Source organism: Syngnathus typhle, linkage group LG1 (assembly GCF_033458585.1).
Source record: "Syngnathus typhle isolate RoL2023-S1 ecotype Sweden linkage group LG1, RoL_Styp_1.0, whole genome shotgun sequence".
In the NCBI taxonomy this organism is placed as follows: domain Eukaryota; kingdom Metazoa; phylum Chordata; class Actinopteri; order Syngnathiformes; family Syngnathidae; genus Syngnathus; species Syngnathus typhle.
The window spans coordinates 29405450-29420423 of NC_083738.1; the positions used below are offsets into that span (position 1 = coordinate 29405450).

A 14974-nucleotide genomic window follows, 5' to 3' on the forward strand; every position below is an offset into this window, starting at 1 on the left:
CCGAATGCTGAGGAGATCTCATGTCGAAGCAGGCGGCGGTTGCTTGCGGGCTCCCTGGTGGGAAGTGGGCTTTTTATTTTTCCCCTCCTCACACGGCGGCTTTTCAATGACAGTTTGCTGATGCAAAATTGCAGGAATGACTGATTCTTTAGAATCGGGTGTTTTCTACTAGCCCGAGTGATGCCGGGGACACCTCATGTCGAATGAGGATGCAGGTGGCATAATGAGCTTTCCCATGGGCTTTTTCCCTTTCTTTCCTCCTAAGGCAGCAAATACAAGACTCAAAAATGAGGACACCATATATTAACCACATTTTATTGCTCATCAAGATCTCAAATGTGGAATCTGCGGGGGTACACTTTCAATCAAATGTGTATAGATCATAGCAGTTTAGCCTTCTTATTTTTAGAGATTGAATGTCCTGACAGAATAAATAATCGGATTTCCACATGACATTGAGAGAGGTCTCATATTGGAGCAAGCGCGGATCCACATACAGACGTACAGTAATCACTGTTATGTAGGAAGCGGTATGGGAATTCAATGGGGTCTTTTGTAAGATAAACATGTAAGAGCTGGGACTCCACTAATGCGGGTGCAGAGGGGTTAAAATAACAACCGCATGAATGACCGTTCCGACGCTAGAAAATAACCCACAAAGCCCCTTTGGACTCCCAGAGCACACAACAGCGAAGGACGCTTCACTCAGACTTGGCTTTCACTATCTCGATAGATTTTTGGAGCACCCTGAGACATAGTGTCATTTTTACATTTGTTGTTATTAATAAGTCTGTGTGTAATGTTTTTTATTGATCGTCACTTGAGCAATTACAAATGAAGTACAAAAATAAAACAAAGTTTAGTTGAAAACAAGAGCTTATGGAAATACTGGAATTGTGTCACAAATCTTGTCTTGACGAGGTTTTAATCTAAAATGCAGTTCAAATTTTGTGTTTGTAGTTTTACAGACAGTCAGGGGTAAGGAATGAGTGAATGATTGTGAATGCAGCTCAGGTTTTTTTTTTTTTATAGATGACGGGAGGCGCCATCTTGTTCGCCATCACTCGCTCATGTCGACCGCATGGACGCCGTGAGCGTTTGCGTACGTAAGGAGAACCTGGGCCCGACGCTCAATGACGTCAATGAGCTTGTCGACGCCGAACCGCCCGCCTTGACTTTCCCAGTACGTCTGGTCCAGGAAGAGCGACTGCAAGAGCTTCTCCCGCAGCCGACCACTCATCAGTACTGACACGGCACTCACAGGCAACCTGGAACAAAGTAACGCAAAACAAACCCAATGAGATAGGGAACTGCAGATTTGGAAGGAATCCGTAATCCGATTGTCCGTATTGAAAAATACAAGCTCCTATGGAGTTGAGGATTTTCATATAGACATCATATATTGTATTCACTGCTAATTAGTGAATGCTCACATGCAGTTAATTGGATATAGAATTATTAGCCTAGTAAACACAATTAAATAAAAAAAGTCTTGGTGTTGGGACAAGAACGCAATCCAATCCACTTACTCCTTGATCCCCTCAAGTAGCCTGAAGTCCAGGTTGTCCTCGTTGCGGTCAAAGTAACCCTTGTTGACGGCGAGTACCAGGTGGCGCGGGTCATGATGCCTGCGGACTATGTTGGCCAGTCGGATGCCTTCTCGCTGCATGCATTTAAAATGGCGGCCAGGTTCATGGCACCCGTCCTGTTGCCGGGATTTGAACCCGCAGCAGCTGGGATCCAGACGCTTGTGAATCTGCAGCGAGACAAGGAAGTGGATCAAGTAGTTAGTTAATTGTCAGCTAAGTTAATGGACTTTTAGGCTAACTGTTAAATTTGCCAATCAAACTATTTTTACTCCATGTTGGCAGATCCACCATATTCATCAAAATAGGCTCACTACTTTGTTCAACTTCCGCCAATGATGACATAAAAAGATGTAAACAGAGTGAGGTCAACCATCTTGAGAAATCGATCGACTGATTAATTTTGATTTGCGTAACGGGCTTCAGTCAGTATTCCTGCTCCTGCTTAAGTACAGACTGAGTACTTTTGCCAACTTTGCATTTTGGTAGCATATTACTATGTGGAACGGCTGTCAGCCCTGTCGACATTGTCAGCCCTAGCTTGTTCGCTTTAATAAAACCCGAAAGGAACAGCCAGCGGGAATTGTATTCCGCTTTTAGCGAACGTGCTATACTCGCTTCCTCTGATCCTGACAATTGATGGCTATATATGATTTGCCCACACAGATGGAACATCAGATTGAACCTGCATATATAGAGGATGAAGATGCTCTTTGGGCTGAATTGGAGAAGAGGATTTATTAGGACGCATCGACAAACCTGTCGGATGATGTTCGGAGAGGTAGGGGGGGGGGGGTCTGATGTGGCAATACAAATCATGTACTGCCTCCGCCAAAATTGGGATCACACATAATATACACAGATACAGGCTGGTAGACATCCATTGCGCAGTTGAGCTCAGGTGTCAGAAAATACACTAAGGTTTGGGGTCGCCCAGATAATTGAATGTTTTCTTTGACAACTAAGATACTTGGAGTGAACCCATTGATTGCGACTGCTTGTAAAGCCTGCATCTGTCTATCTTTGGCTTTCAGTGACAGTGATCTTTTTTTTAACCTCAAGGTGAAGCTTCTTGCACAGCAGCACATTGGTTCTTTATTAGTACGTTGAAATTACGATTACGTTTGTCTTACGATTTGCTTGATTTTTATTATGTACAGCGCTTTTTTTTCAGCTACAGTTTTCTAAGAGATCTATGAATACATTTGAGTTGAGTGAAATGTTGCGATTTATCGTTATCATTCTGACTAATTAATCTCCTATTTGGGGGCTTGAAAATGTCCCCAAAGCGACACCGCTAAGGTCAGAGTTTTAGAAAAATATCTGTTCATCTCCAAATGGTTAGACTTTTTGGGCGTTGCTGCTGTAGCATTCTGCCAAGAAAGAGAATAAAATGACATTTTACTTTTAAAAGCCAAAGTTGTCTGACCCCCAACAAAAACAATTCTCTCTCCCTCCCTTAGTTGTTCATGATGCCAAAATCCAGACTGGTGATTCAGGCCTCCCACACAGGAAATTGTAGAGCCAAAAGACATTTCCTCTGAGAATTATTTTTTTTTCTCAGTGCAAAACAGCTGTTGGACTATACTTTCTTCAAAGCCCTTGCAAAAGATGACTCATATTTTTACTATCAGTGACTAGCCTTGGCATTTATCTTTTTAATGCTATTTTCTTTTTGATACTATCCAACATTCTGTTACCTGCAAGAGAAAATCAAAAAGTGCCAGTTTGCTCCACTCGTAGTGATGGACCACGGAGCAGCCTGACTCAGGCTTCGGGGCCACGTTGTGAACCCAGCACCTCTGTTTCAAGGACCTCTGGTACTCGGCCCATGTTAGGCTCACATCAGCTGGGTCGAGAGATGCCTCCCAGGCCACCACTGGACTGGGCTGGCCATCTAAAAAGGGAAGCGAACCGAAAGATTACCACCATATTATACCTCCTAATATAGCAATTTGCAAAATATCATTATTATGTCCATAAGCAGCTAACTAACTATGTGCTATCTACAGACATACCTGTTCAGCTAATTACTTTAATTGGTATATATTCAACAGTTTAGATCGCTAGCTGTTTACCTTTCTTCTATCTTGATACCTACCTCTATATCTATTTAGCTAACTGCTTATGTAGTTATTTACTATGATTACGATTCACAGTAGTCTACCTCTTCAGTTAGTTAGCTTGCCATCTTAACGAGCTATTTCGCTATTTACTTATTAAACTGCTACTTCCCTGTATAACAGGAGTGTCCAATTCTTTTTTTAGTCAGGCCAAATCATTGCTATTATAAATAATTTGATGACTCATTTGAAAAGTAGAAGTCAATGATTAGCCTATAGTTGTTCAAGTTACTGTAAAAAAAGGGGTTTGGTAACAAAAATAATGCAATATTGATCTGAAGATTTTTATTTATTACGTATTACAATTTGAAATCTTGGTAGACTTGAGCAAGAATCATGGAAGTTGATGCAGAAGATTTACCTTTGCGAGCCACATAGCCTGAGTTTGGCACCTTTGCCAACCTAATGATATACAAGCTAACTATTTTCTTGGCTACTGACTTTAGTTCCCAGCAAATCTATTGATTAAGCTGACTTCCCATTTAGATTACTCATCACCAACACTCCTATCAAGGTATTAAATAATAATAATAAAACAAAGAAAAAATGGCTAATGCAACGGATTCCCTTGCATTTATTGATAGATGCTTCCAATGATAATAATAATTACACAACTTACAGTAGCTTTTTTTGTTGTTTCTTTGTTTTTCATTGTGGATGAGTTTGCATATCCTCCTCACAATTCTGGGCTAGGGGGGTTGAATCTTGAGCTGGTGCCTTCCTGTGTGGCGTTTCCTTTTCACATTCCAAACACATGCTTGCTGCTATTGTAAATGCAGGCATGGATGGAAACCGTTTAAGTGTGTGTGTGTGTGTGTGTGCGTGTTAATTTGACTTTAGTAAACGAGTTACTTCGAAATTTATATATTTAATAATATATATATATATATAATATATATATATATATATATATATATATATATATATATATATATATATAAAAGTAATATATTTTAGTAATAAAAGTAAAGTATCAAAATTATATAGTATATATAACATATATACTATATATATATATATATATATATATATATATATATATATATATATATATATATATATATATATATATATTATATATATATAGTATATATGTTATATATATATAGTATATATGTTATATATACTATATAATTTTGATACTTTACTTTTATTACTAAAGTACTTTTTATCTTACTGTGTCTCATGTTAGTTATTCTTTCATGGCGCACCGTGTAAAAAGGCCAACTTCCGGCTCACGGCCGTCAAAGTTCTGTTGAGTCCGAGCACTCTGTCCAAATGGAAGGCGAAGACCTCCACCGAGTCCATCGGGCCGAGAGCGAGTCCGCACACCGCGTTCGGCTCCTCCAGGCGGGTTCTCTCGAAGACCAATAGGGGCCACGAAGTTTCCTGTGGTTGTTCGACGCGTAAAACTTTGGCACCAGCGAGTGCGCGCATGGTGCCCACATCGTGCGCGCTCAGCCACGGCGGAGGAGTGCGGCTGTATATCCGGATAGAACTCATGGGGGGATCCGTTTCGGATCCAGTCTGTGAGTTCGAATGCGGAAGCGCAGTTCTTCTCACCTTCCTCCGGAGTTTGGGTCGCACTGTGCCGCGAATGTTGGCCGGCTTGAGGCGCTTGGATCTGAGGGTGATGTACACTACATTGGAGCGGCTCGGAACCGCCAAGTCTTCGTTCGATAAACCCAAATCCAACGCACCCCTTGCCGTGACTTGGTTCCGCCCGGTTGTAGTCCAAGTGGGGCTCCGTAGAGATAGGTCCACTTGGGTGAAAAACACATATAGGGCGCATACAAGTGCGGCTGTTAAAGTTCTTTTGGGAAGAATGCACCTCCGCCGGGGCCAGAGTCCGGACAGAAAAAAGACGCACGGCCGGTAGAAGCGACTCTTCCGAGCCATTTATGTTCTCGGCATGGTGGACCGAGCCGAACTTGAACCGAGTAAATTTGGGGAGTGTTGAGTTGACAGGATGCAAGTGCGCATCGAAGCTCACTCCCGACCCATATGGACCAACCAAAACTTTTTCAAGTTTGTACTCCCACCCCGCAGATTCGCATTGCCATCCTTGTACAACAGTACCGTTACAATTTACTGATTGGATTAGTTAAACGGGGGGGGGGAAGTTGCTTCAATAAAATAAAGCATTTCTGTAGCGCTCAAACTTTATTCCATCACATTGCAACTTTTGTTGTTACAATATAGTAGTTTTTTCCTGGTAACATTAAATTATTTTTGTCTTACAATTTTGACTTCTCATACTGTTGACATGTAATTGTGACCTTTTTCTTTCAATGAGTTAATAAGTTTTTTAATATATTTAATATTGCGGCAATATTAATATTGTTTTAATGTTGTTTTTCTATCACAGTAGCTTTATTTCCATAATATTGCGACTGTCACGTGTAATCTTTTTGTAATTTGCGTTGTCACGTTTACCTTCAAAAAGCAAATTAATTACTTTACCGATGACTTATTTACTTTACTGATTACATGACAAGTTATTTGAGTAATTAGGCAGTTATACACATTTTGAGAGGGCAACATTATTTGCAATTGTTTTACATTCCATTTGCTCGTGCTTGGTTGCACGTCGATTTCTTGTGTCAGTCACGCGTTAAAAGCGACATCTACTGGCGGATATTGAATTCAAGGGCAAAAGGTTGGAGATATTTCAACACACTTGAAAAATACCCAGCTAGAAAAATAAATTAAGTTCACTCGGGAGGAAAGGCTGCGGCAGCACTTTTACAGGACTTCCTGAAGTGGTTGTCAACCGGATTAAATTTAGACGCATGTTGTTTGTGCTTCTGCCTCTCCCTTTGCTATTTGCAGCATTCGTCAGTAATAACAAAACCAATAGTTGGACTAGCAAAATGTCTTGGCTCAGAAATCAAGAACATGGAAGTCAACAATGCAGTGTTGGATATGCTCTTGTTTCCATGGAGACGCCGCCTCACTACTGTCTTCGCAGCTGATGTATAGGAAAATGAAAGTTGCCTTTTGTGGCATTGTTACATTATTCTGCGAATAGTGACTTTTTTTTCTCACAATATTACAACATAGCATTGCCTTTATTTTGTAAAATAATGCAACGATATTCTTATAAAGTTGCAACCCATCGAAATATTCTCATCAGTCTCTTGACATCTTTTGCGGGAACATTCGTAATAATACGTTGGCATTTTTGTGACATGTTTGTGCTGCATCCAATTGTGACTTCTTGTATTATACTTTTACCTGCTTTTTTTTTTTTGCTCGCAGCTCTGATGCAACCTTTTTTTTTTTTTGTCAGATTATGACGTAATATTGCCACTTTTTCTCCTCACAATTTTGAACATTAATCACACAACAGTACCACTATGCAGTATACTGCTGACATGCAGACTTTTGTTTCTTTAAAAAAAAAAAAATCCTGAAGCTGGGGTGACACGATCCAATGATTGCTGCCCCCTATTGGCGCTATTTAGACTGCAAATGATTGATTGATGGACAGCACCTGCCGGGCACTCAGACTTCCACTGACATTCTGCCGAATTAAACCCTGGCAGAATTTGACCGACTTGGACATCACATTTTATTTTTGAACATGCTTATGGCCCAATGCACTTTACTTGTCGTCTTCCTTTTGATCGCCTGTTGCCATGGCACACATGAAAATGCATCAGGTTTGAAAGAAAACAAATGTGATCAATGTTAATCCTTTACTTTTCTTTCAAGGTGTCTTTTGGTTCTCCCCATTGAAGGTGGCGTTGGAGATGAAGAGGTTGAAGCAAAAGGTAGAACACCCGCTTTGAACTCCACCAACAATATGACACGTTTCACCTGTGGAATCATGGCAAATTTGGCCGCCGTGCTGCTATACGGAAGCACCTTTGTTCCGGTTAAACGCATCGAGTCGGGAGATGGTGAGTACTCTTGATTATGATCTACAGGTATATGGCCTTAAAATGGAAAAATGTTGTTATTCTGGTAAGCTTTTGTTCATCTGAAAGCTCCACTTTTTTTCTCTTTACTTGACTTCAAAAGGACCAAAATAGAATGAGTCCACTCTTGCTCCAACTGATCAATTATAGGTTCTTCGGATCCCTGGACCAAAAATTGCAAGCCCAAATCATAAAATTTGAGAACGGTTGTTTTTGTACTCCTCCAATCTTTTGGACAGGAATGTTTTTCCAGTGGGTGTACTGTGCAGGCATCTGGTTGGTGGCCATGATCGGAGATGTGATGCTCCGCTCTCCCAAATTTCATCCTTTGGCAATGCTCGGGGGTGTCATCTGGGCCACAGGTATGAGATTGAGCGGGTATACTGAGTCGACACACCCCTGTTTAAAGCCATGATTTCGGGGCATAAAGAAATAAAAGCGACCAAGATAAATACATTTAAAAAATCATTCATGTGACCTATACCTTGTGAAATGTAATTGGAAAGCAAAGGGGTACTAAAAATAGTTAATCCAGTGTGGTTGCATAAGTGTGTACACCCTCTTACTGTAACAGTGACTGTAGCTGTGTTCAGAATTTGCCAACACAACCACATTCAAATTGCTGAGGAAAGGAAATTAGCACAATTGTCACCATCTAAAGTGATGCTGATTTAAAAAAAAAAAAAAATTAAAAAAAAAATCACGTTCTAGTGGGCTTTCAGTGTAAAAAGTATTGTCTGGTTTTCTTTTATCAATATTTGCTGCATACCTTGGCTGATTGTAACTTATTTCCCAAAATATTGACTTCATGACTTATTTCTGACTATTTTGACCATTTTCTCATAACATAGGCGATTTCAACATTACTGCATCTTAAGTGTATAATATTTTACCCAGTTATGACATGCAATATAATAATTTTTTTGTAATACTGAGAACCCAATAATTTAAAAAAAAAAAGCCTCAGAACTTAACCTCAATGTGTTCATTTGTGGATCTTCCCCACGTTATGTTCATGGTTATGAAATTGGGATTCGCTCCAGATTTAACATCCCCTCCTTCCAGATGAACCACATATATATAAAGGCATGCTAGAGCCGGAGCTATGGAAAATCAAACTGAACTCGAGTGTTCATGGCTGTCCTCTCATTTTATGGGAAGCTGGGGTGAGCACACTGGATGGAGTGTGGTGTGTGTCCATCAATAATTTATACTAAAAGTGACAATGTTCATCCAAACAGACAATCTTTAAGACAAGATTAATTGCTTTATCATCCGTATAAATGCAGACATTAATTTACAAGGATGATCATTTCCTGCATAAAGTGAAGCCCTAAGTCCGCAACGCACAGCTTTCTGTCCTTGTGCATGATTTTCAGGCTGCGTGATGGTTGTCACGATCGTCAAAGCCATCGGGCTCAGTCTGGGGGTTTTAATCTGGGGCTCCTCCAGTTTGCTGATTGGCTGGGCCACTTCAAGGTGACGTGATCTATTTTGAAATGCACATGAAACTGCGAGATTTATCTAATTGGCATTCGTCCCGCCTCAGGTTCGGGTGGTTCGGGATTACTCCCGAGGATGTTTTGCGTCCGGTGTTGAATTACTGCGGCGCTGGATTGTGTCTGCTCAGGTAATCCATTGATTTTGGTAGCCCCCCAGCACCATGTTGTTATTCTAAAATATCTTCCTATTAAATAAAGTAGCCATATTGGAGTGTTCTTTCACTGCAAGAAAAAATAAAATTTTGGCTCTTATCCTGCAAAATCAATCCCTAGGATTTTACACAATTTATGGTTTTGTGTGTACTTCTTGAATACAATTGTATTGTTTGAGGTCTTGGTCATCTGGATGTGCAGTGCAGGATATCCTTCAATATCAGCAGGGTATTAACACTGACAGAGCAAGAATGTGAAAAACAAGCTTGGTTTTGTCTTGATGGATATTATTCCACATGAGAATCTGCCTTGCTTCCTGTATGTGGGCCTTCTCCCTTGCTCCCTTCAGCTACTTGTCAGTAAGCATTAGTCTCAAAAATCATTGGGGAGTTTTCTCCAAAAACGCCTTGCTCCCATTTTGTCAGATGTGAAAATGATCAGTGCACTTTCCGACCTGACTAATATTTCATTTTATTTTTTTCAGTGGCATGATATTTTTCTTTGTGAAAACCGACGTGCAGCATCATCCTGATCCCGAAATTGTCCCGTTACTCATCGACAGGGTTGGTACATGTTGCTCATGACATCATTCCCACATATATTGAGAGTATATCCGGGCTCCTCTTTATTGTAACGTAATGTGATGATGAGTGTCATGTTTGATGGGAGACAAAATTTATGAAAATATTTATATTGCAGAATTTTACGATTTTTTTTTAATTACAGGTTTTAACTTGGATGCATTTACGCCTACCATAAGCGATGTGAAGATTGAAAAAAAAAAGCTCATCGTTCAAAGCAGAACATTTCAAATGTTATCCTTTTTTTGATTTTACATAAGAACATTGAACAAATTAATATTTTAATTTGATTTATGTTTGTTACAGCAGAACTTTAAAAAAAATCAATTTACCTTTGCTTCAGGATGAAAAATAATTTGCAAATGTAAATTTAAGAAATTGAAGCTAATTCAAAAAAATAAACCCCATTAATTATATTAGATATATTGGATTGACCTGGCTGGAAATGCTTCACAAAGGTAGAGGGCTTTTTTGGTTTTTCTTTTTTTTTTTTAACCCTTGTAATGTAATATTTTTTGCCTCGTAGCGAACCAACTCCGGCTCCTACAGCCCGACTTCATCCATGTTCTGGATTGACTTTGTCGGAGTCAGACGCAGACGCTTCATGTGAGATGAATTTGATTCCTTCAATTTCCCCAAGAGATTTCAAATGTTGCCAAGTTATGCCTCAAAGACACTGATTGGCCTATCACACTACAGCTAAGACCAACCTTTGGTAGGCTTGACTGATCAACTATAACCTTCTCTGTTTCATTGGTGAGGCCATCCATATCCAGTTCCGCCACAGTAAGTGGTGTGCCGCAGGGTTCACTGCTTGCTCCCCTCTTTTTCCTTCCATCAATCGACTTTGGCTCATAGTATCAGTAACATCTTATACATAACTTGCAAGGGATTAGTGATACTAGGCTTTAGAATGGACCACGAAAGTTGTGAAATTGTCCAATTAATAGTTGGTCCCAACCCAATAATCAATTTTCCAATGTGGCATGAGTTTTACAAAGCCTCATTCTAGGGTGAATGCGTGATATTAGCATGAGCCAGTGACAGCAACTGGCCCTCACATTTGCTCTTTACCCAGGTTGGCTGTTAACGAAAGGTATAATGTCAGCATACATGTTTCTGGAAAAAGTTGTCAAAGCTTGCATTGAGCATGTATTGATGTTTCCATGCCTTAATTGTCTCTCAGAAGTCCATTGTTTCAAAACATTGTCAATAATTTCTCTGGCTGTGTAAAATGTATGCTAGCTGAGCATAAATTCGATAATATCTGACAGTAGGGATGAACGAACAAACGCATGTAGCACACCCCCACCTCCGTTGAGAAGAGAGGATGCTTTTGGACAATTCAAACACTCAAGCTTACGGAGGTGCTTTAATTGAGCTTGGGATTTCTTTTTTAAATCGTGCAGTTAATATATTGGTTTACTTGAGAAATGATCAACTATAGATACTGCATCCTATAATAATTTGGGGTTGTCCCTTTGTCTGCCCCTTCAGAGGCTACCTGTTGGCCGTGTTGTCTGGCATCTTCTTCGGCTCCTCCTTCACGCCAATGCTCTACATCAAGAGTCATTCGTCATGCCCTGACAGCATGTTCCACGGAGCCAGCGTTTACGGTGCGTATTTTGGGACGCGGTATGCTAATATGTCCAAAAATATGTTTCGTTTTGCTCCCCGCAGACCTGGATTATGTCTTCGCAGAATGTTGTGGGATATTTGTGGCCAGCACGGTCTACTTGGCCATCTATTGTGTTGTCATGAAGAGCAGGCCAAGGATCTACTCCAGGATCATTCTACCAGGTCGGTCCTGTAATTGTGGTACTACACTACGCTGGATGAATTTTTCATAAAGATTCTGCCGTCTGCAAATGTAGGCACTCGATGGAGACAGAATTATTTTTTTTTGCTTCAAGTGGAACATACCCATAAATTACTGTCACTAGCAATTACTCTCATTTCCTGAAAGTATCTGTACACATGCTGCATAGATAGCCTCAGAACAATGAGACCACTCTTGTTTGTTCATTTCAAATGTCTGGTACAACAAGAGGTCCACTTTGTTTGGATGCACTTCACGGGGCCAAAAAAGAGACATATCACTACAACACACGTCCATAAAACACACACAGACAGTGATTGGCTTGTGAAATGAACTTCATTCAGCGAGTGGGTTAGAAGTCCTTAAATGTATTTTCCTCATGGTTCATCAGAGGACAGAATTGAGTCAGCTGGCCTTTTGTAAGCTTTGCTCCCCCTCACTGTGCTCGTCATTGCTTCTGTCCGCTCGTTGTGCTAGTTATTTTCCAAAGTGGCGGCCGGCCCGCCGTACTTCTTGTGCCTACCTCAGCTTTCACCATCATTTAAGTCGGTGGTTCTTAACGTGGGCTCCGTGAGTCTGTCTCAAGGGTTCGACAGAGCCTCCACCGAGGAGCTCCGAACGAACTTGCTTTGTTGTGTAAATTCTGATTTGCCAGTATGTAATTTGTTGTGAGTTCATGCATTGTTGGTTTTGTTCTTTGAACAAGGTGATGTTCATGCACTGCTCATTTTGTGCACCAGTAAAAAACATCTACGTCTTGAATTGAAAAAAAAAATCGAGGGGTTTGGTGAATGCGCATATGAGACTGGTGGGGTTTGGTACCTCCAACAAGGTTAAGAACTACGGATTTAAGTATTAAGAACAATATTTTTTATTTATTTCACTTTTTCTTTGAAATTTTTATGCATTTGTGTTCCGTTATCACTGAACTGACTTGTCCATATTTAATCCATTTCTACACCCAGAACCGGTTGCCAGCCATTCGTAGGGCACACAGACCCAAAAAAACATTTGCACTCAAACCTACAGACAGTTTGGAGTGGTCAATCGGCCTAGCATGCTTGTTTTGGGGGATGTGGGAGGAAATCGGAGTACCCGAAGGAAACCCACGCAGGCACGGGGAGAACATGCAAACTCCACACAGGAAGGATTGAACCGGCAACCTCTGTGCCGCCCTCACATTTTTCACAGTACATTTTATTGAAACAATATCCATGATAAATTTGATCTATGATACGTGTTTTGTTTATTTATATTTCATTTTTTAACATAATCTGCCAAGTATTTTTTCTATTATTTTGAGGAAATTACAGCTATACAATTTTTTTTTATTTTTCTTGCTCACTCAATCTTTTTAAACACAGGGTTAAATATATTTTACCTTTTTAAGCATATGAGCACCTCAAATTTTTTTTTTTTTTTTTTTTTTTTTTTTTTTTTTTTATGAGCTCGAGTAGACTATTGTATCTTCATCACGGAGCAACTCGTGATGAGTAAAAGTCCAAAGAAAGTGTTTGATATAATAAGACTAATAATGCTAATACGCCTGGTTTTTAATTGCAGTAATTTTCTTTTAAAGATGTGAATTTTGTCTCTTGCAGGCCTGTTGTCGGGGTCAATGTGGGTGCTGGCTACGTACTGCTGGACTTTGGCCAACAACTACTTGAGTGTCGTGGTCACCGTTCCCATTGTGACAGCAGTGAGTACGCATGCAAGCTGTTCAAATGCTTGAGGTCAAAAGTAATGACACTGGATAAAATGTAAATAATGAAAGATAATGTGCATATAACATGCTTGAGGTCAAAACTAATGACTATTGCATGGATTGCATTTTTATTTTATTTTTTTAATCAAGTATTGTATTCTACTTTATATTCTCAGTGTCAACATCGTTGAAATTGTATTAGCCATTTTGACTTCATGTATATTGCAATAAACATGCTACATTTATATTTAATTTCATATAATTTGTCTGTTTAAAGATTTAAAGTTTGTTTTATACCTTGATTGGGTTTTTGTTGGCTGTGAGGCAGACTGCTGCCAGGTGAACCAGCCTTTGAAAAAGAAACATAAAAATAAACTGCATGCTTATTTATCCGCATTAGTCAATTTTGGAATGCATTCTTTTCGCCCCCTTGCCAGCTGCCCAGCGCTACTATCTCAATCCACCAGCGGCCCCGATCCTTTTTATTGCCTCAAATTTGACCAACCCGACCGAATCAAGTCACGCTAGGCTCGGTTCAATGTTTAATTTTAGTTCGTTTATTTTGGTCACGCACGCTGGCATGCGTCATATTCCTTGATTTAAAACAAAGTCTTTGCTTAGCGTCACTGCTGTTCTGATAATGTTTTTAATTTTTGTGAATGTCCTCTACAGGGAAACGGGCTTGTTGCAGCACTCTGGGGAAGTCTGCTGTTCAGGGAGATTAAGGTAAGAAATGCATTAGTAAGAAATGCATTAAAACCACCTTGGGCCCAAAGTATTACATTTGAAGCTCTGTGCACAACTGCTTCCCATTTCCCTTCATTATGCCATCTGTCATTCCACCAGCTGTGTTCCCTTCCTTTTTATAAACTTTGTGATGACATCTTTCCTTCTTCTCCTTCCTTCCTGCATTCCTTCCATGCGGTGCTTCTTTGCTCTACACTGCCTCCTTTCATACCTTTTTAAATGTAGGCTACACTTTTCAATGAATGTCACATTTGCCCCGACCCTGTTGAAGATGCTCAATTGACTGTTTTTATCGTGTCCTCAGGGGTTAATGAACTGCTTAATATTCTGCCTGGCATCCTGCGTGGTGTTGACGGGCTCCTTGTTGACAGCCATCTCCAATTTGTAATTTATATGCATGTACACGTGGTTTATAATCGCAGTAATGCACTGCAAGCGCATGGAATGTCTTGCAACGGCTTCTGACTAATAAACGTCAACAAATCTTTCCAACGAGTGTGTAAATTGTCACGTTTTTGCACCAATTCTTTGAAGGGGGGGAAAAAAAATCTAGATTTTCTCTGAGCTGTCTATTTGTGAATATATTAATACCAACAGTCATGCTCACTGGTTACATTTAAAGGCTAATATTTCATTTAGCTTTGAAGTGCTGACCTGTTTTCAAACTATAGCTTGTGTGTGTGTGTGTTGGAAATCAGTCCCTGACACACAATTTTAAGCAGTACTTTGACAAAACTTTGAGGCACTTTTTCCAAATATGGCTTGATATGAAAATATTTATATCATTCTTAATATGCACGGTATTAGTTTTGTAATACGATTATAAACCATCCAG

At 39.9% G+C, this 14974-nt stretch overlaps 2 protein-coding genes across 2 annotated transcripts; one reads left to right on the top strand and one right to left on the bottom strand.

The window, feature by feature from the left end:
- Nucleotides 1–301: 301 nt before the first annotated feature.
- On the bottom strand, nt 302–5755 carry LOC133162005 (Golgi-associated kinase 1B-like). Its single transcript, XM_061290852.1, has 4 exons — nt 4921–5755; nt 3287–3483; nt 1530–1756; nt 302–1268 (listed from the first exon to the last, which is right to left on the bottom strand). Exons 1-4 carry the CDS (start codon nt 5606–5608, stop codon nt 1061–1063), a joined length of 1320 nt encoding a protein of 439 aa, XP_061146836.1. The 5' UTR covers nt 5609–5755; the 3' UTR covers nt 302–1060.
- Nucleotides 5756–7014: 1259 nt separating this feature from the next.
- On the top strand, nt 7015–14575 carry LOC133162002 (transmembrane protein 144-like). Its single transcript, XM_061290838.1, has 12 exons — nt 7015–7374; nt 7453–7614; nt 7872–7994; nt 9012–9111; nt 9182–9262; nt 9772–9850; nt 10395–10474; nt 11366–11484; nt 11549–11668; nt 13289–13386; nt 14065–14118; nt 14444–14575. Exons 1-12 carry the CDS (start codon nt 7296–7298, stop codon nt 14525–14527), a joined length of 1179 nt encoding a protein of 392 aa, XP_061146822.1. The 5' UTR covers nt 7015–7295; the 3' UTR covers nt 14528–14575.
- The last annotated feature ends 399 nt before the right edge of the window (nt 14576–14974 follow it).